The sequence below is a fragment of the Thunnus maccoyii genome, chromosome 5 (assembly GCF_910596095.1).
Source record: "Thunnus maccoyii chromosome 5, fThuMac1.1, whole genome shotgun sequence".
NCBI lineage: Eukaryota > Metazoa > Chordata > Actinopteri > Scombriformes > Scombridae > Thunnus > Thunnus maccoyii.
This window is the reverse complement of record NC_056537.1, coordinates 1,855,764-1,881,118: the sequence shown is the minus strand read 5'-3', so window position 1 is coordinate 1,881,118 and position 25,355 is coordinate 1,855,764. Positions and strand designations below refer to the sequence as shown.

The window sequence follows — 25,355 nt, the reverse complement described above, 5'->3', positions numbered from 1 at the left end:
AATATTCAAATTTGAGAAGCTGTTAAAAATGGTTTTAATGGTTAATCAGTTATTTTTTTGGTCAACCGATGAATCATTTCAGCTCTAGACTATCGACATGTATAGCGAGGAGTCAACAGGGGTCAACAGGAGGTTAATCCGGCGGCCATGTTTGTTCTGTCATTTGTTATGACTGGACTCTAAACGTCTGATCATCTGACTGCTCGACTTCCTGTTAGTGATGTCAACATTGTTCCCTGATCTCAGCTGTTAACCTGCTGAGTAAAATGTTGTTATTACTGATAGAAACGATGGAACAAATGAGGAAAAATGGGACTCAAGTTTTATGAAACCGGAATTAGACTCAATTTGTTTACCATTTGGAGGATTGTTGGGTTTATTACATAAAATAACTGAAAGCAATAAAGTTCAGATCTGGAGACATCACATTTGTGATTGGCTGCTTTATACTTTATTATCTAAGAGGCTCAAAGAAACATTTTTTGATAAATAAAACCGCCGCATGTGAGTGGCAACAACATGCAGGATGACCTATAACCCTCTTGACTGTGTTTTTTGCTTTTTTGTCTCTTACAGCAATGGTACACCGGCTCCATGAAGTCGGTGTGTGTTTGGCTGACGGACAGACTGGACCTGCAGCTGCACATGTACCAGCTGAAAACACTCATCAAGATTGTGAAGGTAAACAAAAAAAAAAAAAAAAACGAGCAGAACTTCAGTCACAAACTGAGTTTAGCGTTGAGACATTTCTATAACAGGTTTAACTTTTACCTATCAGATCCTTCTCGTCGCTGTTTGAAAAGATTGACAGTGAATGAAAATATATCTTAATATGTTGCTTATTCATGTAAAAAAAACAAAAAAAAAACAGTCAAAACTGATGCTGAGGGAATAGTATTGAAAATAAAGACAAATCAAACCGCGCTGAAGTGTCCTTGAAAGCAGCAGCAGCGGCAGCAGCAGCGGTGGTGTGAAGAGGCAGCGAGACACAAAAGAGAAAACTGCTCAACTGTGCGCTGCTGCTGCACGCCGCTTTTGTCTTTTCATAGTTTGCTAATGTACAGAGACGCGCGAGTTAAACTTGAAAGCGACGAGACGAGGAATGATAATGGCTTCTGACTGAAGGTAAAAAAAAACCCCCCTCAGACGCTGCCTTCCCCGGTCTGACACATAAAAGACTTGGCTCGTCCTTGAGCCTCAATCTTCCCGCTTTTGTCCTTCTGAACGGCAACCGCCTCCGCTCGCTGCATTCCTGAGATGTTCTCTGTTTTTCCATCCCTTCTCCTTTTACCTATCCCCCCCCCCCCCCCCCCTCCCCTCCTCCTCCTCCTCTCCCCTCGCCTCCACTATTCAACAGAAGACCTACCGCGACTTCAGGCTGCAGGGCGTCCTGGACGTCACACTGAACAACAAGAGCTACGAGACCATCTACAACCGGCTGACGGTGGAGGAAGCCACGGCGGCCGTCAAAGCGGGCGACGGCCTGCAGGGCATCAGCATGAGAGACAGCGACGAGGAGGACGACTGAACACACACACACACACACACACACACACACACACACATCCTCCCCTCACACACACACCCTGTTACTGCTTGATTATCAACCTCTCTAAAAAAAAAAAACCAAGACCTCCCATCACAGTTAATGATATGTGTCCTCGACTGAACTCTACTGCACTCACTAAAAACTAAAACTAAAGCTGAAACTACAGTCAACAATGAGTGTGATTTTATAATAAGATTGCTGAACATATTAAGGAACAGATTGGCTGCTGCTGCTGCTGCTGTTTTCGACAACAGGACGAGTAATGCTAACGCTAGCTAGCGTGCCATGTTGTGAATGTGTTTTCTCTGCTGATCTTCACTCAGTCTTAATTCAATAAAAAGTGAAACTGGGACTATAAAACTGAAACTTAAATCAAAATAAATGAACGGAAAGAGGATAAAACAGCCGTGTGATATTATTAACTAACAGCAGGGACAGCGAGTCAACAACCGTTACCTCACTCATCATCTACTGATTCTTCACTCAATCATAAATATCTAGATATAAACTAAAGCTACTAATATACTACTACTACTAATATAATATTAACTAATATACTTTAATAATATGACTGGAGAAAATCAACAGAAATAGATACCTGGCAGCTTCAACAACAGGACGAAGTTATGCTAATGCTAACGTTAGCTAGCAACAGTGGTGGAAGAAGTACTCGGATGCTTTACTCAAAGTCCCCTCCGCTCAAAAATCAGTTCTTCATGTTTTTAAGCTTCACTGTGCAGAGTTTGTTTTCACATCCATCTGCTGAAAGGAGGAAAGTTTCTCTGCGTTTACTGAAAATCCAATTTTAAGTTGCTAACGAGTGTGATGTGTGACATCACAACTAGTTTGGAGCTAATCGTGGTCAAATGTTCAACGTACACAAGTGTGATGTGGAAACTTGAAGCCTCCAGAGCACAGAGTAGATATAATTTTAAGGATTTAAACAAGATAATTGAATTTTTTTGTAGAAAAAACATATCAGACACAATTCTGATTCAAAGTGGTGTATTTTATATACATTTTAAAACATGTCTGGAGGGGATCTTTAAGTAAAAGTACCAATACAACAATGTAAAAATACTCCATTACTAGTAAAAGTCCTGCATGAAAAATCCTACTACAGTAAAAGTACATAAGTATTATGAGCTTGATGTAGTTAAAGTATTGCAGTAAAAGTAGTGGTTTGGTTCCTCTGACTGATATATTATTATATATGACATCATTAGATTATTAATAGTGAAGCATCAGTGTTAGAGCAGCATGTTACTGTTGTAGCTGCTGGAGGTGGAGCTAGTTTACACTACTTTATATACAGTTAGCTAGTTTAGTCCAGTGGTTCCCAACCTAGGGGTCGGGCCCCTCCAAAGGGTCAGCAGATAAATCTGAGGGGTGGTGAGATGATTAATGGGAGAGGAAAGAAGAAAAAACAAAGTTCTGATACACAAATCTGTTTTCAGTTTTTGGACTTTTTCTCTAATCTTTGATTTTTGCTGAAATATTGGATCATTTGAACATTTATTGAAATGAAAGCATGTGAGAAGTTTAGAGGGAAAAATCACTATTTGGTGGAGCTGTTAACAACTCATAGACATGTGAAATGTGACCCCGACTACACACTGCTTTTTGTAAGACGTCAAAAGACAAAAAGGTTGGAAACCACTGGTTTCATCTTTAACAATGTGTTGTATTTTAAAAGCTTGTTATATTATCCATTGTGTCAAATCTTCATCTGAAAAGTAACTAAAGCTGTCAAATAAATGTAGTGGAGTAGAAAGTACAATATTTCCCTCTGAAATGTAGAAAGTAGCATCACATGGAAATACTCAAGTGAAGTACAAGTACCTCAAAGTTGTACTTAAGTTCAGTACTTGAGTAAATGTGCTTAGTAACTTTCCACCACTGTGTAATTACTGTTGTAGATGAAAATGTGAAACCTTTTTTAGGCTTTTTAGGCTTCACTCCCTCATTCACTCATTCACTACTTCTTATATAATAGACACTCAGTAGTGAGCAGTAAATTGAGCTTTAATGCGCAGTAGAGGTAACATGTCATTCATTGTGACTGAAGGTCCTGCTCAGGTGGGGAGGAAAGCTCATGTAGTGACACATCCACCTCACATCCGACCTGTCACATGATCTTTACATACGTGTTGAAACGTTATACACACATACATGAGTCAGAATGTACAACAAAAACGTGTAAGTGAAGGTGAGGCAAGACGCTCTGGGCGGCGGTGCCGAGAAGAAAACTCCTCCTCCTCCCTCTCTCACCTGCAGGACAGGAAGTCCCGCCCTCCTCCACATGCAGCCATACTGGGATTGATGTCACTTTGTACAGTAGAGCTCAGCGATCGCCGTCAGTGCAGCTTCTCTCCCTGTTTTTTGTTGTTTTTCAACCACAGTTGTAGCTTCTCGTCGATTATATGCGAAAGGCTTCCGGCAGCTCTGAGAGACCTCGCCGCCTTTTACGTCGTTTTCTCTCTTGACAGCGAACAGCAGAAAAAAAAAAAACAACTGAAAGAGATTTATTTTTTTTTGACAGGTAGTTTGGAATTGTGAGATTCTCTCGACTGTTTTTAAAAGTTAATTTATCCGCTGTCATAGCTTTGAATGTTATTTTATACTTCTATGATTTTATTTTTTTAATAATGATAATTATTTGCTTGAATGTTTGAATCAGAGTAGAAGTCTAAAGACGCTGCAATATTCATCACAACCCACAGTGACCATCCTCACCAGTAAAACAACAGCACTGGTCTTCTGTTTAAAATTAATCTATTATTACATTTTCCTGACAAGCCTCGTTTTACAGCCCTGTCTCCTAGAAATTACATTCATATACGACTAAACTGTTTCCCAGTGACGTCTCTATGTGTCTCTGCGGTGGGAGGGGGGAGGTCGGGGGTCAGAGGTCAGAGGTCGGTGGTGGATGCAGGACTCTGACTGCAGAGACCTGGGTTCATATCCTGAGTCCTGTGTGGGTTCAGGTTAGTGAAAGATGCTGCTGTTGTATTGAACAGAGACCAGGATCAGGAGTCTGAACACGACCACAAACACTGCTGGAGTTTCTATACTAGCAGATATTTTACTGCAAGATCAGATATATTAGTGGTAAAAAAAACCAACTACAGTGTTTCCCTTATAATCGTACAGGTCTGGTGGGCCACCAAGCCAACAAGAAGCCAAAAATTACACCAAATATTCATTCATTTGGAAATCAATAATCATTAGCGTTTGAGAGCTTCTGTGCGACACTGTTCCGGAAACATGAGTCGACCTTTGTGTCGTTTCCTGGGAAACTGTTGATGTGATGCAAGTGCCACTGCCATCAGAGTCCCTTTAAATTACTGCAGAGAGAGAGAGAGAGCATACGGGATGCAGGTTAGCTAACGTGAACATGACGCCGCCTAAAAAGAGAAAAAGTTCTAACGCGGGTGACAAACAAATATATTAATCTGGAGCCGAGTAAACATACCGATGGGGAAGAAGGAAAAGGGGGGCAGCTTATTAAGTCATCCTGTCCTTGTGATCACTTTGTTTAAGTCTTGAATATACCGAGAAAACAAAAATTTGAATGCAAATTGCAGACCGCCTGCTGCAGCACCTGACCGAAGCGACTGCACGCCTCGTCTCTTCAGGGTTATTTCGGTGCGTACCAACGGGCCTGAAAAAAGTACTACACTGAACTAGGTACGTTGTTTGTGAACATTTAACTCATACGTTCAGTATCAACATTTTTACAAATACGTTAATTAACAACATTTTCTCATTATGTTGAGAGAAAACGTGATTCAGCAGCGTTACGTTTCTAGCAAAACATATTTGCTGTTGCGGTTTAGTTTTATAAAACATCATTTCTAGGAGACAGATTTGCCTCTTGTGGTCACTCAAATATGTTTCTGATAAGCAAAAGAAGAAGAAGAACGACGCTGTTATAGCACCTCAGAACTTCTTGTAGACCTTTGATTGATGATCTTTCTCCAACCATAACAAGCTCAAACATTAACCATAGAAGGTCGTTTTAGAAGGTCATGACAACCAGCTCTGTTGTTGAGGTTGGAGGACTTGGTGACCCACAGTATGCTGGTCAAGCTCTTCTCTGTCCTTGTGCTGAAGGTGGCTCTAGAAGAAAGGTCATGGGGTCATGACTATGAGGTTATAATTAAAAGGTTTAATCCTCTGGAGAGTACGAATGTGCCCAGAAAAGTTCATGGAAATCTGCTCGTTGACATTTTTTATTTTATTTCTTGTGAAAATTGTAGAATTTGATTGCTGTGGTGGTAGAAGAAAGTCAGAAGGTCATTAGGATTCATCCTCTGGGGACTGTGAATGTTTCTAAGTGAACTTGCTCGGACCAGTATGACCTTTCTATCAACCCCTATAAAAATCTGTTCCCTTACATTTATATGGGACAAATCTGCGGCACACAGTTTACATCCAATACCAAAGTTTCTGTGCTAGTGTGTCTTTTATGTAGCGTGGCAGAGGGTTAAATGGATCTATACTGTAGTATGTCGGAGACCAGTTAGCGTCCCATCATGAACCAAACAGTTAGCATGTTAGCTGTTGTTAGCCGTCACCGTGAGATTTTTTCCCTGAACTCAAGCAGGTTTTAATCTCCTAAACGGACACAAATCTCACAGATAACACAGTTCATCACCTGTCGAGTCAAGAAAAACAAGCAGACGATCAGACAGGAAACAAACAGTTTATCCAGATGATCTGAACCACTACAGCAGGTCAAAGTGGGTCTATGAACTGTGATGGATGTTTACAACGGACACTTTGGGTCATAATCTTACTTAAGGCTGCAACCAATGATTATTTTAATTATCAGTTAATCTGTTATTTATATTTTTTCTAATGATTATTTTCATTATCAATTCATTTGTTGATTATTTTCTCGATTGAACAGATCAGCTGTTTGGTCTATAAAATGGTGAAAAATGTCAAACACTGTTTCTCAAATCCTGAGACACATCTTCAGATGTCTTGTTTTGTCCACAAAATATTCAGTTTACTGTCAAAGAGACCAAAGAAACCAGAAAATATTCACATTTAAGAAGCTGAATCAGAGAATAAATGACTCAAAACAATCAATTATCAAAAGAGTTTGGAAACTTATGGATGAATCGACTAATTGTTGCTGCTCTAACGTGGCTGTTTCTTGACGTGTTGGACTGGATGCTAATAATGCTAATAAACCAGAATGATTCTTTAATACAGTTGCCAGGCATGAATATCGTCAAAATGGGGAAACATTAACTCTAACTTGAGAGTTTTGCAGGACTAAATATCTGAATGTTTGCTGTTTATTGTCTCAGATCTGCAGACGAACTCTTCCAACTCCAACTATATAACAGGAGGATTCCAGGAGTTAAACTATCATGATGGGCATCGGTCGGGATGCGTATGAAGGAGATCATGAAAACTTTAATTCACTCTCAAGATATTTATTTGATAATATGGATTGTAGAAGTGTATGGGGGGGGGAAAGACACACACATGGGTCTATATCTGAAAGAAAAGAAATACAAGATTAAATAAACACAGAAAATTATTCTCATATCTTTAAAAAAGGAAATATTACTAAAACTAAGGATAAATTGTGGTGCAAAAATAAACTTCTTACCAATTCTGCTGTCTGGTAGATAGGACTAAAGTGCACAAGTGAAATGAATCAAGATAATGAACCAGCAGACCAATTAGTGAGAAGGAAAAGGGACGGCAGGAAGTCAGGTGATGGAAAAGGAAGTGGAAAAAATAAGGCAAAATTAGTGAATCTTTACAACTCCAAGCTAACGTAATGCTTAACGATAATTGGTGGGAAAAGAGGCAACAAAATACAAATATTTCTAGTCTGGTTGTCCACAGCAAAACGAGATATAACTGAAATGTGTTTTTGGATTCTGTGAAACAGGAAACAAATCTACACGAGTTCGTTTTCACCACATGAAGGTTTTAAAAAGTGTCGAAAGTGCAGCAAATCTCTCGGAAATTGGAGGGAATATTTGTTCTGAATTGTGACGACATGTTGATGTAGATCTGCTGTCATCTCTGTTCATTGTGATATTTACTGTTGTGAAGAATAATAGTGAGCTGTGAGTGATATGGTCGTACCGCCTGATGTGCATCATATCCAAACATCGATCAAAGTCTTAGAAACGTGCGAACAAACTGAAAAAGTCTGGGCTTTTTTTATTTTTTATTTTATTTTTTTTCTCCTCCTGGAAGAACGTGGATCTGTTTTTAAATCTGTGTTTTAATCTGATCAGCTGTGAATGGATGAAGCATCTTATATCTGCTGTTCATTCATTCACCGCCGTCTGTTTTGCGTGTCGTCGTTGAGAAAAAAAAAAAAAAAAAAGAGTTTTAAATTCGGTGTAGGCCTCCGATCGACTGTGTGCAACCACCTGCTGTTTGTTTTTAACTGTCCGGTCCAGTTTGTGTCAGTGCAGTTCAAAGGCCAAAAACTAAAGGACAAAATCTATATGAAGAAGTATATTTATATTGTCTTATTGTGCACCTGTTTTGTTCAGGTGTCTTATCTAAGTGTCACTATTAAAAGTGTTTTTAAAGCACCTGTTTCCACCTCGTTGGTTTTCATTCACTCAGTTTATACTTTGTTTGTGTTTGAAGGTAAGTTTCTTTTCAGATGAAGATTTGACACAATGGATAATATAACAAGCTTTTAAAATACAACACATTGTTAAAGATGAAACCAGTGGTTTCCAACCTTTTTGTCTTTTGACGTCTTACAAAAAGCAGTGTGTAGTCGGGGTCACATTTCACATGTCTATGAGTTGTTAACAGCTCCACCAAATAGTGATTTTTCCCTCTAAACTTCTCACATGCTTTCATTTCAATAAATGTTCAAATGATCCAATATTTCAGCAAAAATCAAAGATTAGAGAAAAAGTCCAAAAACTGAAAACAGATTTGTGTATCAGAACTTTGTTTTTTCTTCTTTCCTCTCCCATTAATCATCTCACCACCCCTCAGATTTATCTGCTGACCCTTTGGAGGGGCCCGACCCCTAGGTTGGGAACCACTGGACTAAACTAGCTAACTATATATAAAGTAGTGTAAACTAGCTCCACCTCCAGCAGCTACAACAGTAACATGCTGCTCTAACACTGATGCTTCACTATTAATAATCTAATGATGTCATATATAATAATATATCAGTCAGAGGGACCAAACCACTACTTTTACTGCAATACTTTAACTACATCAAGCTCATAATACTTATGTACTTTTACTGCAATACTTTAACTACATCAAGCTCATAATACTTATGTACTTTTACTGCAATACTTTAACTACATCAAGCTCATAATACTTATGTACTTTTACTGCAATACTTTAACTACATCAAGCTCATAATACTTATGTACTTTTACTGCAATACTTTAACTACATCAAGCTCATAATACTTAAGTAAAGGATCTGAATACTTCTTACATTTAATATACTTGTGATTGTTTCATAGCAGCCACAACATCTATATTAAGCTGGTAGCAAATTTGACATTTGGGTGAAATATAGAAAAATAAAAAGTAGTATATTTTTGAAGTGGGTGTATTCTGCTTCTAGTGATTTTTTAAATTATTTATATCCTGTTATGATGTCAGATGTTAAACATGGTCAAAGTTCCAAAACTTGAGGTGAACGTATGTAGAAATGCTGCCTGCAAGTCAAAAGTCAGGGCTTCAACCTGCTCTCAACGCTTCGTTTCCAACGGTTTTCAACATCGGCACAACTGCCCATGAACGGCTGTCCATTCTGTAAACCTTGGTTGCTAAGGTGGTTGCTAAGGTTTTTCCATGTGTTGTTCACTCTCATATTTTGAATCAGATTCCGGATGTAATTGAGAAGTTGACATTTTGAGTATAGAACAGGAAAAAGTAGTGAAATCCTGCTGCTATAGTTTGTTTCATGGTTTGTTTACGTTGCCTCCCGACCTGCCGGAAGACAGCTATGACGCAGCTGCCTGAAAGCTGACCAATCAGAACAGAGCGGGCTCATCAGGAGGCGGGGCCTTAAAGAGACAGGAGCTAAAACGGCCTGTTTCAGACAGAGGCTGAACTGAGGGGCTGCATAAAGGACCAGTAGAAGATAAATAAGGAGTTTTTAACTGGAAATCATGCAAAGATATTCCAGTAGAGCCCCAGAATATAAACATACACCTGGAAATATGCAGAATATGTGCCCTTAAAACCATGTTTTATGGCCAAAAGTATGTGGACAACCTGGTTCTTTTGGTCTTGGTCTGTTTTTCCTGTTTTATTCCAGGCCCTTCAGCTTTCTTAATGCTGCACTATACAATGATAGTTGAGACAATAGTGAGCTTCCACATCTTTGGGAACAGAAGCCCTTTCCTGTTTCAATATGACAAAGTGCACAAAAGCAGCTCAGTCAAGAAATGTTGGATGAAGGTGACTATTCTGACTGTTGTTTTATACCAATGGTTTTGAAATGAGAGACGTTAATCGTAAATAGAAAAAAAACAAAAATACGTTGACATAATCTTTTGTCCAGTGAGTGTAGATGTTGGCAGCAGATTTAAAACTCAAGTTCAAACTTGAAACTCACAGAAGTTAGTTTTACATTCTCTTGGAAAGCTCAGTGTTACCAAATATGTCAGAGTTTGCACAATGATGCAGAAAACACCTTAAAATATTTCCATGTGAGGTGATGCTGATGCTCCAGCTGGCTCTGATGTCAGATCACAACGAAGAGTCAAGAAGGGTAAAAGTAGATTTGTAGAAGAGAAAGAAACGATGCAACGACAACGAAGCTCCAGAAAACCATTTAAATAAAAGTGAAAGACAGTAAGTAAGAAATCACTGAAGGTTTGTGTCTTTTTTCCATTGAATGTTGTTAATAAAAGCATCAAAGCTCTCAGTTTAAACTCAAGATTGAATTTGACACTCACTCATTAAGTTCACCCAAAGTTTTAAAACTCGTCTCATTAAAATCACAGTAATCAGAGTCTGACTTTAGTTTGTAAGGACTGTTTCACCTTCATCTTGCAGGTTGAAGGACTTCTGTTCCCTGGAAGTCGTCTGCTGGCCGTCGTCCATCAGCTGTTGTTTCTTTTCTCTCCTCATTAAAATGAGCATTGAACCTTTTTACCCTCATAAACAGTCTGCTGCTGCTGCTTGACGGAGACACAAACACAACATTCTCCAGTATTATCATCATCATTAATGTTGATATAATTATAATTGTAAGACAATAATAATTGAGGTTGCAAAGTGCTTCAGAAAAGCAAAAAAAGAAAAGGAAATATAGCACAGAATTCAAGTGTAAAGTTCAAATTAAAAAATGTGCATAACAGACCAATAAACAGCATCAGATTTCTTTCTTTTTTTATATCATAAACAGCAAGATGTTGTTCATGATTTGAGCTGATGTTCAGTCTGCTGTGAGATTCTAAAAATAAACATTTACCGTTAATGTGAGAACAGGAAACAAAGAAGAACGAGGATCTGGATGCTTTTAAAAAAAATTATATTAAGATATAAACTAATAAATTTACACTCAGATGGATGAAATCAAATCAGACAAGAGATAAATATTGATGAAACAACACGGAAACAATTTAAAACATTTTCATTCTTCGGCCTCAGAAATAATAAAGCTGGTTAAGCCTGCAGACAACAAACAGGGCAGATTAACACACGTCTTTCTCACTGATACTACTAATAAACATAATACTTTGTACTTCCTGTGAGTTACATAAAATATCAGAATACAATATATAAAGTAAAGTATGCTGAGCTGACATCTGAGTTACAGACAATTCTCAGCAGCAGCGTCATTTATAAACTCATCATTATTTTCATTTTATTTATTATTTATTTATTAATCAACAGTTCTGTAAATGTGCTGGTGTTAGCCAGCTGGCTAATTTTCAACTGCAGTCCTTTGGCGAGATGTTTTGAAACCTATAAAGTGATAAAAATTTACACCATAAATAAAGTACAACAGAACAGAAGTCATGCAGAGCAGCAAGTATGACCTTATTATTATATTTATTGTTATTTTATGTCACATCTTCATCTGAGACTCAACTAAAGCTGTCAGATGTAGTGGAGTGGAAGTATGAAGTAGCATCACATGGAAATACTCAAGTAAAGTACAAATACCTCAAAACTGTACTTGAGTAAATGTACTTGTACACATGTGTGGTTCAGGAGGTGAATGATCCATATTTTAATATCTAACCTGTGTTGATATTCAGAAGCTTGTAAATGTGAACTGTCAGATGATCTTCAGTGTGTTTTACTGTTTGATGCTCAGCGTTTAGCTCACAGTATGTTTAGATTTTACTTTTTATCTCCTCTGTCAGTATTTATATTCAATATTTACTCGTTGTTACAGCTTTAAAATATGACTGGAAGGGCAGCCTTCAAATTTGAGGTTAAATCAACAAATTAAAAAAAAGTTCCTCTAAAGCCAGCAGATTAATTCAGATTAAATTTGGTTTTCTTTGACATCTTCTTCATTTGAAGAGTCACAGACTGAATTCACTCACTTACATCATTGTTTACATTGTTTTTAATGTCATGAAAAGAAACAATCATGACTTTTTTTTTAACACAGCAGGTTTCCATCACTCATGTTTTCTTAAAACTACAAAACAAGACGGAGAGATTTACCTCTCAAACAAATGCATGCTGGGAAATCTGCTAATATTCTTGATCATGTTTGTTTAGAGACTTAATTTAATGAGTTGAGTGAACTCAACAGTTCATTCAATCAACTCATCATTTCCAGTCAGAAGAACTCAGAACTCATAATTATGAATTATGAACTGATGTTGAAATAAAAACTGGAAATTTTAGGTTGAATTCACTTGAAATTATAAAACGTCTGTATTTAAAATGAATGAGAAAATATTAGTTGATTCCACTAAATTCCTGCATGATGTTTTACAGTGTAGTGACCACTAGTTGACACGTCACTGACACGTCATCGCTGCATTTCTGCACAGATGATGATTATTGGTCTCAATACAGCCGCATCCCTTCATACTGCTGCATACTAATAATAATAATAATATGATAATAATAGTAATCATATATATTAATAGTTGTAATCATATTATCAGGCCTATTATTATTATTATTATCGATAAACATTTTAATAATGTAGTATTTTTCAAACCAGGGTACAAGACACAAAAAATGATTAAAATAAAATTATAAAATGGAGAAAAAATGCAAACAGTAACAATAAATTGTAATTAAAATACAGAAGGAGTTAATGTGTCAGAGGGCCTTACAATATATTATTAATTGTCTCATATATCTATTTGTAATTATATCTAATGGCTGCATATTAATAGTAAAATCGTTATGGGCCAACCAGCAGCGTAATTTTATGTAATTATGAATATTTGTTCTCTGCTCCGGACACATGAAGAATTCATTTCACCTTACTGAGGTTTTATAAACTTCATCTGATGCTCAGTTGTATCAGTTTCTGCCGCTATAAACATGTTTTATAATAAATATTACAGGAAGAATTTTTACAGTAGTTTTCAGCTTTAATTTACTGTTTTTTTCTATTTAGGAATTATTTGAATCTTTCATAAATTCTGACTGTAAATCTGTTTTGTTTGTTTTTTTTATTCTGAACCTGAATGTTCAGATTTTCATTTTTTTGAATGAAGCTGAATTTAATTCACAGATTGTATCTTTTATTATATTTCAATGCATTTTATTTACTCAGTCATACATTCTAATATTTATACAGAACAGCGCTTACAGAGTTCTCTACCCGAGAGAGACAACATCAAAAATTAAATTTTAGAATATTTTTTGTGTGTAACAGTAATAAAAGAACATCAGCCACCAACACAGATGTTTCTTTTCTGTGTTTAATTGTGTTTTTCTGCTGCGGTCGAGTCGCTCTTCAGGCCCTCAGCGGTCACTTTTATTTGTCTCCAGCTTTTGTTCAAACCCTTGAAGAGCAAATTCAGCTCATTCAGCATCAAACCCGCTGCCTCTCTGTCTTCACCACTAACAGGATGAATCTTTTGTTGGCGGGTTTTTTTTTTTTTTTACACCGTCACTCTTACTGATTCTTCCTGTGGAATTTGCATTTGCAGTTTTTTTTTTCTGCTCTCTGTGTGCAAAAGAGCTGTTTGCATCTTTGTGACTGAAAAAAAAAAGACAAGAAGTGATGAGAACAGAGCGCGTAGTTTTTTTTTTCTCCTGTCGGTTCTTTAGCAGATATCAGTTTATCTAGAAGAGTCTTTTCTGCCGCGGGCGCGTTTTTAGCCTCTAAAAACCTGGCGCGTAAAAGAAGAAGAAGAAGAAGAAGAAGAAGAAGAAGAAGAAGAAGAAGAAGAAGAAGAAAAACGAGTCAAAGTTTGTGAATCAAAAAACCCGAATCCCACCCAGGCTGAGATCGATGACTCAAATCCATTTTCTGTTCAATATCTTGATCCGTTTTGTGTCTTAAGTTCACCCTCGTGGCAGCTCTGTGTCTTCTCTGAACCGCGCGTAAAAGGTTTGGGTTTCGGAAGCCAAAGATGAGTCCAAATCTGATCTAAAACTCTGACAGCTCCTGACCCCGCGGCCGCTGCGCGTCTGGCTTGTTGCTATTCAAAAAAAAAAAAAAAAAAAAAAAAAAAAAAAATGATGTCACGCGAAGCCACAAGGGGACCTGGGATTTACCAAATACCTTCCAGTTGAGCAGGAGTCCTGCCAAGTAAAGGACAACCTCCTCCTCCTCTCCTCCTCCTCCTCCAGCGGCGACAAGTGCAGAGAATCGACGGAGGAGAATTGAGCAAATTATCTACTTTTCCGCTCCCCTTCCTGGACGGTAACGATCGGCGAGGTCTCGGCTCTCCGCACGCCGTTATTGAGCGAGACACAACCGCCCTGATTGCCCGAAATCAGCGTCAATAAACGGGGGAACGGGGCCGGTGATTTGGAGGGGGGGGTTCCCCGGCAGATGATGCCCTTTCCAGCGGGCCGGTGAGGAGCAACACCGACCCCCGGCTTCCCTCCAGCAGCTTGTTGTTGTTGTTGCGGCGCGGTTGATGCGGAGGTGATGGACGGTCCTCTCCGCCGCCCAGCGGGGATCCTCGGCTCCCCCCCGGCTTCTGGGAGCCAGCCCGCGGGCTCTGACATGCTCACCTCCGGCGGCAGCAGCAGCAGCAAGCCTCTCGCTTTCTCCATCGACCGGATTATGGCCAGGACGCCCGAACCCAAGTCGATACCGCTCCCCAGCTGGTTCCAGTCCGCTCCCGTGGGGAAACAAGACGTCTGTCCGTCCTCGCTGCATTGCATGATCCCGCTGTTGCCGCTTGGGTACGAGCCGGGCCACCGGCTCAGCATCACCGGGCTGGATCCGGGACACTTGGACGCGTCTTCTCTCGGCGCTCCCGCAGACTTTTTGGGTTTTGGTTTGAACTATAAGACCCAGCAGGAGGACTCCGCTGTGAGCCAGAGCGCCGGCCAGTACAAACTCTTCAGACCCCGGGTGGTGAACCAGTCCTCCCTCCCCACCATGGGTACCGTGTGCTACCTGAACTGCAGCGGGGACAGCGGCGCGTGTCCGCCTCCGACCAGCCTGGTCAACCTGCACCCGATGGCCTCGTACCTGCTCACCGCCCGGCACAAAGCCTTCATGGCGGAGAAGAACAAGCCGGGCCTCCAGCAGGCCGGGGAGCGGTACCCGGTGTCCGGCGTGCAGGCCTTCAAGGAGCTGTCTCAGAGCCAGATCCAGCACTACATGAAGGAGCGGGACCAGATCCTCTCAGACAAGATCTTCAAGGGCTCCGCGGCGGCGGCGGCTGCTGCGGCGGCGGCAGCCCGGCTGAGCGGCTCCTGTCCCGGCAACAAACCCAAAGTTTTCACCTGCGAGGTTTGCGGGAAGGTGAGTTAGTTTGTTTTCATCCGAACCGCGGGAGGAACCAGATCACAGCTGATTAACCAATCAAACAAACCGGAGCTGATTATTTCTGAATCTGTCCAGAATTCCTGCTGGAAATCCAGATTATAAACTCAAACAGTTTCTGAGGGTTTTAAAAGATTAGAGTGATCGTTTATTAGTTGTAGGATTATTAAACTAAAAGAGTCATTAAATGAAAACGATTCAATTCATCTTAATCTCCTCTGATTTAGATTTAGAACATTAGAATAACGATTCTTCACGTTGTAACGTGATGTTTTTATTATAACAAACAAACAAATAAAACAGAACAGACTCATTCACACTGTCTTTAGAATAATAATAATAATAATAATAATTATAATGATAATAATCTGATGTAATAATAATAATAACAATAACAGTAATAATAATAACCTGATGTAATAATAATGATAACAATAATAATAATAATAACCGGATGTGAAAGTATTTGGTTTATTTTGACGTTTGTTTGGATAAACATGACAATAAAAACAGATGTTGAGTCTTTTCTTTTCTTTCAGGTTGATTTATTCGGTTTTATTTACGTTTTTCTTTCTGTTTTGTTTAAAATTTTCTGCTTTTTTAAAGATCGTTTAGTTTAGTTTTGTTTTTTGTTTTTTTGTATTTTTAGTTGCGGGATTTCATTTCATTTGAAAAGATATTGAGCTTTAACCAAAAATATTGAACATTGAAAACCAACATTGAGATACAAAATGAAATAAATCATCTTAATTTCTACTTTTAAATCGAGATGATTTTGTCATTAATTCCACATTTTCCAAAGAACATCACGGTTTTTGAAGGAATTTAAGTTCTTACGCGTTTTGCTGGTTTTGTGAAGTTCTATATAAATAAATAATCTTTATTATTATCATTATTACTATTATTATGCGTATTGTTGTGCACTTTTACATGGTTGTTATTATGTCCATTAAGTCCATTAAATGACTCTTCACCGATTACATTTAATTAGACTCAATCGGATGATTAGACTCCTTATTATTATTATTATTATTATCATTATTATTATTATTATTATTATTATTATTATTATTATTATTATTATCATTATTATTATTATTATTATTATTATTATTATTATTATTATTGGCTTGAATCGAAAGCCACTTAATGAACCCTTAAATATATAAAGCATAAGATGATTTCAGATTTCTGTGTCAGATTATTTTACACTTTTTATACTTCGGAGGATAAAAAATTGATCAAATTGATTTTCTAGAATATTGATCAGATCAGCGGCTCCTGCAGAATTTAACATTTGTTTATACATTATTGTTGTTATTATTATAATCATCATGTATTTTTTATTTTCCTCTCAGGTGTTTAACGCACACTACAACCTGACGCGCCACATGCCCGTGCACACCGGCGCGCGGCCGTTCGTGTGTAAAGTTTGCGGGAAAGGTTTCCGCCAGGCGAGCACGTTGTGTCGACACAAGATCATCCACACTCAGGTGAGACTGGACTTCATCAATCATTATGATCCCCGATCAATAAGTTTGCAAGTTTTTATTAAAAGTAGTTTTATTCCTTTCTTACTAATTAATGTTCAATTCATACCACGATCAGAAAGTCATTATTTAACGATTTCGTTTGTGTTTATATTTTTCTGAAATGTATTATTATTTTATTATTTATATGTATTAATGTTTATTTATTAATATTTTACTTGTTATCGTGTTTTTGTTACAACAAAGGTACAGATAAAAACTGTTTTTTTAGCTGCAATATTTATATATAAAAAATGATTTTCTGGCTGTTTACAAACATAAATAACTTCTCTTATCTACAGACAATATAAAAAAAAAATCAAATACAGTTGTTTTGTATCGTGTTGGCAGATTCTATTCATATAATTGACCTGAAGGTTTATATTTGATTCACTGATCGTGACTTTAAAAAAATGCTTTTTGGTGACTTTTTGAGAGACATTTAATCAAAGTGAGTGATTGAGATGTTTTTTTTTATCTGATCTTTATGAGGATTAACAGTAATAATATTTGCTTCATTCACGCTCTGACACACAGTTTCATGCTGTTTACATTCCTACAGTATTATTTTAATATGTAGCTCAGCGTGACAGAAACACTGAGCTACATGTTAAAATAATATTGCTGGTAAATTTTCATATAATTGAAGATAATAAACCCACAAAAACACTTTTTTTTCTATTTATTTATTTTTTCAGTCACTTAAAGATGACAAAATGTTGAGTTTTTTCAAGCTTCATTCATATTTTTGTTTCAGTTTGTTATCATCATAATAACGTTTCTCTGCAGTTTACGTGACACCTTGATGCTTTGCCAACAAACTTTAACCATTTACATACCTCCGGTCCCTATAAAATGTTTTTTTAAAGTGAAAAACATCAGAAAAACAGTGACAGCTTTGACATTTTGACACTAGAACATTGTTAGAAACAAACAGTTTGAGGAATAGCAGGATCTGAGGGCTTAACTGTATAAAATGAATAAATTAGACTGGCTTTAATATTTAATATAATAATAAAGACCAGCGGATTTAAAGGTTAAAGACAAAACCCACTGTAAATTAATTTTTACTTTATTATTCGAGCTGGTATTTTTAAATCATGAAAAAAACAAACCCATTTCATAGATCCTTTAATTTTACACTAATTTCCTGGAAAATTATAATAAAAAAAGTAAATAAGTATATAAAAAAGTAATTTGCAGATATTTAACATTTAATTTTTAGCACATTTTACAGAGAGGGTGGAGCAGTTTGGTGCAAATTACAAGAAAAGAACCTGAAAAAAGTGTGAAGTTGGTTTAGTTGGTCATATATTTGAGTTCATACATAGTTGTTAATTTGAAAGAATTCTTAATAAATTAGTCTCTTGACAGCTCATTAACTGACAGGAAATTCTCAGTTTTCAGTGTGTAGTTTTGTGATATGGCAGCATATTAGGCAATAATTTCCTAAAAGTAGCTGCTGTGTAACTTTATTTCCAGGACATTTCTTTGACAGGGTTATGTAATTTGAGAAATCTGCTCATCAAAGAGTTTTTAAGAAACAACCTAATATGTTAATATGTCAACAAATCCTCCAAATAGACCGTTTGTTCCTGCGACCAGAACGACCCACTGGAGCGTAAATATGCCGCTTTAAAAAACCGTCACATAACATCACTGTTTAACAATAATGATGTTTTATGAGGTGACAACACTGCGGTTCAGGTCTGGTTATGTTTAGGCACCAAAACCACTTGGTCAGGTTCAGGGAAAGATCATAGTTTGGGTTAAAATGATCAATTGAAACGTGGTTAAACGTGGCAACCATCGTCGTCATGGCAACAGTAACCAGCACATTATGGTTTTTAAAAAAAATGTCCCAACTCCCGGTTGGAAACGGGAGCGAACAGCCGTCTCCTGCCAGCCATCCCCTCAACCCACCTCCACCTCGTAAAGAAGTCACCTTATATTATCTACTACGGCCGCTAGATGGCGTCTGTCACTCAAACGTAACTACAGGTCGTTTTTTGGCGAACAAATTTAGACCCATAATATAGTGTCGTCGTACGCCGTCGTTTTTATTGGGAGGACAAGCTCACCTGACACACAAGACTACACACTGAAAACTAAGTATTTTCTGTCAGTTAAAGAATTGTCTTATTTATTAGGATTTTTTTTTGCAAATTAACAACTGAGCATGAACCCAAATATAATGAATTTAGCAGCACTGTTTCTGTTTTTGTATAATGTGTACCAAATTGCATCATCTTCTCTGTAAAACGACTTACTAAAGTAACCGTTAAATACCTGCAAATTACTCAAAGAATTTCCCGGAAATTGAAGGAGCTGTAAAATAACGTGTTATCTGTGCTGAGTGGTTCTATAATGAAGAGAATAAAACCGACACATTTATAGACATACTGGTGGAGCCTGTTTGTTGTGTTTGAGCTCCTCCTGTGGGTCACTGTCACTCTGCTGAAATACACTCTGTCCTGTTTTTATTCCTGCAATATTCCCAGAATAATGATGCTAGAAATGTGGAAAAAAAATCCTGAAAAAAATAAAAATTCCAACAATATTCTTAAAATATTACCAGTAAAAGTGAATCAATATAAAACTGTAGTATCTGTAATGTTGATAAAATATCATATGATGTGATGCAGTATGATGACATTTTTTTAACCCTCTTTTTTTTTTTTATAGGAAAAACCGCACAAGTGTAACCAGTGCGGAAAAGCGTTCAACCGGAGCTCCACCCTCAATACACACACGCGCATCCACGCGGGATACAAACCGTTTGTATGCGAGTTTTGCGGGAAAGGTTTTCATCAGAAAGGTGAGAAAAATAAAGAGAAAATCAGCGAGTTGATGCTCATTTATTAATTTAAAAAAAAAATCTTTTGATAAAACGGAACTAAAGCTCAAACAAACGACCGGAAACGTATTGTCTCAACTTCCAAATATGAGTGACAACTGTCAGCTGTTTTAAAAGTTTAGGTTAAGTCAAAATATACAAATAGTTCTTCTAACACCACCAGAAGTTATCTGGAGTAAATATTGCATGTTGTATAAACACTTTTATCTTATTTAGATCTGTGAATTTATTGAACTGCTCAGGTACTTGTCACCTTATTATCATATCACTGTGAGATAAGATAAGACTTTATTGTCCCAGAGGGAAATCTGCTGCTGCTGCTGCTGCTGCACCAAATCATTCAACAGTTTTACACATCGTGCATCTCTTACATGCTTAGATAAAAATGTATGTGGTATGCAAATAGTGGTCTGTGGGCAAAATCTGGCCCTGCAGCAAAAATATTTGGCCCCTTGATGAAATGTGAAGGTTTGACTTTCATAGTTTATGTTAAAACTTTTAACATAATTTTTCATAAATCTGTTGTAGATTAAAAAACAAAAAACAGTGACTATAAGGTGCTGAAATTACATCTAATTAACATACCAGAAAATACATTTTAATGTGTGAATTCCAACTGTTTTCATTCAACAATTTTAGCTGATTCAACCGTAACAGATCTGGTGGTCTAACAGAAATGTGTTTGATGCCATTTTTTTTAAGATAATAAGATAACATCAATACTTTCACTACTCCACCATAAATAAAAGGCAGGATCAGGAGATATCGATGGATAATCAGTAAAGTTCATGTCTTGTCTTAAAGTGCAATACAGAATATGTATTTGCATATGAGTTGTTGTTTTTTTTTTTTAAGCCAAATGAGCATTAAAATAAGCTGTAACTCTGATCTGTCTTCACTTACTAATGGAAAAAAGACACAATCCTAAACAGTGTTATAAATCAATTTCATTCATAAATTAATTGACAGACATAAACAAACCATATAGACCCACATTTCTACTGCGCCGGTTAGTGGCTGCAAAATGAAAAAATCCTTAAAAAAACCCAACAACAACAACAAAAAACCAACTGGTCCATGGTTGAACCTAACTGCAGACGCCTGACGTTTGTTTTCTTCAAACTAAAAAATCAGAAGAATCTCTGGAGACTTTTAACTGCTGGGATGTCTGATTATTTAATTTGTAGGTTATATATAAGTTAAGTTAATGATGAATATTAGTTGATTCCACTAAATTCTTGTATGTTGTTTTTCAATGGAAGTGATGGAGGATAAAATCCACAGTGTGTCCACACAGTCATTTAAAAGTCTGTGTGAAGCTTCTATTCAGCTTCATCAGTCTGAGTTAGTCATATCAAGTGGATATCTGACACATTTACAGTCTTTTTAGAATCAAATTCCCTCTTTGTGTTTCCTCGGACAGTGTTTCCCTGTTGAGCTGCAGGTGGACGTATAGTAACAAAAAGAGGGACTTTGGCACTAAAAAGACTAAAAAGACTGTAAAGTATTACCAGCTATATTTACTTAAGGTACCAAAGTAAAAGTACTTGTGTTGCAGAAAATCAGGCTGTGACTGATATATTAATAAATTTAACAAAGCACATTATTAATGCTGATGATTTGATGCATCAGCAACATTTTATAGTTGTAGCTGCTTCAGGTGGAGCCAGTTTGAGCTGCTTTGTGAGGGTCACAAGATAAATCTGAGAGGTCTTCGGATGATAGATTGAATAGAAAAGAAGAAAAAACAAAGTTCTGCTACATAAATTAGGATGAGCTTTTCATTAATCTTTGCATTTTTGTGATTTTTTGGAGAGTTTTACCTCTTTGGGCCTCAAACAGTTATTTATGTGAAACCATGTGAGGGGAAATGTCTCAAACAACTCAGAGACATCTAAAACATGACAAAGAGACACAAACACATACTGTTTTTTGGTAAAGAGCCAAGAGCCAAACAGTTTGAGAACCACTGATTTAATCTTTAACAAAGCAGCGTCACTTATAAACTCATCATTATGTTATTTTATGTTAAAGTTCAATCTTAAAAGTAACTTAAGCTGTCAGATAAATGTAGTGGAGTAGCAAGTATCAAGTAGCATAAAATGAAAATACTCAAGTGAAGTACAAGTACCTTAAATTGTACTTAAGTACAGTACTTGAGTAAATACACTCAGTTATTTTCCACCACTGCAGCTCATGGATGTCTGAAACATGTCACATGGGGTCGTGAGTAGACACGGCTTCACTTTACAGAGTTGGGAACGTCCAACTTATTGGAAACATAATTTATTATTTACTACAAAACTGAACAAACTGTGTGAGATTTTCTTTTTTGTCCTGATTTGACATCTCGACCTTTTTTCCCGTCTTTTGCGCAGGAAACTACAAGAACCACAAGCTGACGCACAGCGGGGAGAAGCAGTTCAAGTGTTCGATCTGCAGCAAGGCGTTCCACCAGGTGTACAACCTCACCTTCCACATGCACACGCACAACGACAAGAAGCCCTTCACCTGCCCCACCTGTGGCAAAGGCTTCTGCAGGAACTTTGACCTGAAGAAACACATCAGGAAGCTGCACGAGCTGGCCAACCCGCAGTCGCCCCCGCAGGCCTGAGAGACGCTGACCTCTGACCTGAATAATGACTTTACACCCGACACTCAAACAAAAACACCAAAAAACGTTTCTCCCATCAGGCCTGGAACTAAGCTTTAGTCCTCATAAAGCAGATTATCGTATCTCTGCAGCTGTCAGGAGGACGATTTTTCATAAATTAGTAACTTGTGCCCTCAAATTAATTAATTAATCAATAATTGGTGCCCTAAAATCACCAAATCCTGCTCTCAGATGACTTAAACAAATTACTGAAAGTGAACTGACTATCATCCATGTTAAGGCAATGAGCCTTTCATTTACAAATCATTTTCTCTAAATACAGTGGTTTTGTTCCCTCATAGGAGTCGTTTTCAGTCTTAAAATGCTTCCTTAAGTTTCCTTAAAACAATAATTACTGCCCTAAAATCACTAAATCATCCTCTCAGATGACTTAATTGGGCTGTTCCATAAAATGTTCCACAATCTTGAGGTTGAGTTTTTATGAAGTTGATGACTGAAGTCTGATTCTGATACAAAAATAGAAATTTGATTAATCTGAAATTTAATAAAGAGACGTAGTATTTCTCCGTGTGGAGAGTGGTGAAAGATAAATTTGGGCAGAATATATAATCGATCAATTAAATAAATTAATAAAATGAGAAAAAAATGAAGTGAGAGAAATGTTGCAGCCTTTATTAAAATCTGGACTCATGACGTCAGTATTACTGAAAATCCTGACGGCATCTCAGAGCAAAACAGGATCTTGTGTCCTGTAAAATACATACAAGAGACATCGAAGCTAACAGACGAAGCCTGACGTATAGCCCGGTATCTAAATGACTCTTCAGTAATCAGAATTAATAATTTGAGGGTATAAGTTGCTTACTTGCAGGAGCTTCTGTCAACAAGTACATTAAGTGAACGAATCAGTAATTTAAGTGAGTAATTTGACAAAAATACACTGCCTCTACTGATTTTTCCCTAAAAGTTGCTTTAAAGAGGTTCTCCAATGATTTAGTTTTGCACTACCATAACGTTGGGGGACTTATGAGGGACAGATTTAAGAAAAATGGTCAAAATCAAAGCAGCGGAAGTCATTATATCCTGATTTTTATTTCCGTATATTAGTCAAGCTTAAAAAAACACTACATTCCCAATAATGCAACAGTGTCTTTTGACTAGACCCTCCCTGCTACATCTGTCAAACTCCACACCTCCGGTTTGTTACGTGAACTTTCTGTTATAAATCTGTCTCCGAGCCCAAGATGAGGTAACCCTCATGACATCACTATGACATCATCAGACATGACGAAGCTCCTGCAGAGCCGCAGAGGACACGCGACAGTTTTCACAGGCAGAGGAGGACTAACCACGACCAAACTAAACTGTTTTTTTTTACATGTAGTTTCCCTTTTTGAGTTTCTGTGATGGACACGGATGACAACCAACCGCTTGATTCATGATTGCGGCTCCTTTTTGAAATGGATACAGCGGGGTGACTTCAGCCTAATTCCATGCAAAAGTTGACAATCATGGTTTGGTGAAACTTGTCAGTCCGATTTGTGGACTCATGACCTCAGTATTTGTAAAATGTTGGCGATGGCCCTGCTCAAGAAGGACACATTTCTACCTTAAACCCGTGAAATCCAACAGTATTTTGTCACATTACAATGAATTTTGAACCCTATTTGCTTCGGTCTTGAGTCTGTTTAGCTCAAGTAAAGATATTTTATTTCTTTCACTTAATATAAGAAGCCTTCCTGATCGAGTCCTAATTCCTGCTAATTCCTACAAATCGCAGCAGACTCTTCATTTGTACAAATTTCTCAGATGCTTCGCCCTAAATGTGACCCAGAAGAAATCCCTGTCCTCGACTCCTCCAGACCCTAAACTTGACCCTTTCCCCTTGAACTTGACCCTGCAAAAAAAAAAAGCCATCAGGACACTTCCTAACCCTGCAGACCCCACAGTGTCCCTGCCCTCAGACCCTGACCCCTGACCTCTGACCCTTCTGGCCTGGAGAAAACCTCCCGACTGGCTGAGATGCTTCTGTCTCTCTCAGCTCGTGTCGGACTGAGGATGAACTGAACTTTAACTCCTCTCATTATTAGTCGATTATATTGTAATGGTGGCTAATTATTATATCATTAGTCATCAGTGATTACTAGTTTTCATTATTTTTCAGTTGCATCTCAGGATGTAAGATTGATGAGACCAGAGATGTTGGATGTGGAGGTGAAACAACCCAGATTTTACTGTCAAAAACTTAATTTTTACCAACATATTTCTCTTCTTGTCAACAAATCTCATGTTTGGATCCAAACCAACAATGCACTGATCCTACTTACAAGTATTGTGTGTGTGATTATTCATCTGTGTCGTAGACCTCCGTTGTTGTCCAAAAACTATTAAAAACACATCAGTGAGTCACACCGCTGCACTGGGTGACATGTTGCTACATCACCATGAACACACACACCGTCCTGCTGCCAGTCATGCTCACAAGAGCACCAAATGTGGATTCATCCACCGTGGAAAATAGTCCCTAACAAAAGCATTATTTCCTCCTGTTTGAGTAACATTTGGTAGAAACTGCAGTGACCAGCTGAACCATTTTTTAAAAATGATTTAATGGTAGAGAAGTCAGAAAGTATTGAGAGACGGACTAACACATTGTTGGTTTGGGTCTTTTCATTGCATTTGTTGACATAAAGAAAAATATAGAATAATACCAGCCTTGTTCTTCAACATGTTTAAGACAAACATTCTCAGCATTCGTAACAGAAGATACAATCAAACTGGTATTTCTTATCAGGACTGGAGTCATTTAAGAAGAAGAACTTGACAATTTTTCATGTCTGCCTTAAAACAACAGTCAGGTGTCCATATGAACAGTGAAAGAGGTTT

The 25,355-nt window shown here is 37.6% G+C and overlaps 2 protein-coding genes across 5 annotated transcripts in view; both read left to right on the top strand.

Annotated features, from left to right (window-relative positions):
- Positions 1–2,498, top strand: part of cadps2 (Ca++-dependent secretion activator 2) — a 261,245-nt gene extending 258,747 nt beyond the window's left edge. For all 4 annotated transcript variants that reach the window (XM_042410740.1, XM_042410739.1, XM_042410743.1 and 1 more), the window contains 2 exons: positions 577–681; positions 1,358–2,498. In XM_042410740.1, coding sequence (XP_042266674.1) covers positions 577–681; positions 1,358–1,528 — 276 coding nt within the window. In that variant the 3' untranslated portion in view covers positions 1,529–2,498. The remainder of the gene's footprint in view (positions 1–576; positions 682–1,357) is intronic.
- An 11,719-nt stretch (positions 2,499–14,217) lies between these two features.
- fezf1 (FEZ family zinc finger 1) lies at positions 14,218–24,800 on the top strand. The gene is made up of 4 exons (XM_042410825.1): positions 14,218–15,448; positions 16,828–16,962; positions 19,684–19,816; positions 22,234–24,800. Exons 1-4 carry the CDS (start codon positions 14,621–14,623, stop codon positions 22,467–22,469), a joined length of 1,332 nt encoding a protein of 443 aa, XP_042266759.1. The 5' UTR covers positions 14,218–14,620; the 3' UTR covers positions 22,470–24,800.
- The last annotated feature ends 555 nt before the right edge of the window (positions 24,801–25,355 follow it).

Bases quoted from the DNA above. Each gene is read 5' to 3' on its own strand.
- fezf1 (XM_042410825.1), top strand. From the start codon at position 14,621: ATGGACGGTCCTCTCCGCCGCCCAGCGGGGATCCTCGGCTCCCCCCCG. The intron at 16,963-19,683 runs GTGAGACTGGAC...TTTTTTTTATAG, and splicing joins ACAAGATCATCCACACTCAG to GAAAAACCGCACAAGTGTAA. The intron at 19,817-22,233 runs GTGAGAAAAATA...TCTTTTGCGCAG, and splicing joins GAAAGGTTTTCATCAGAAAG to GAAACTACAAGAACCACAAG.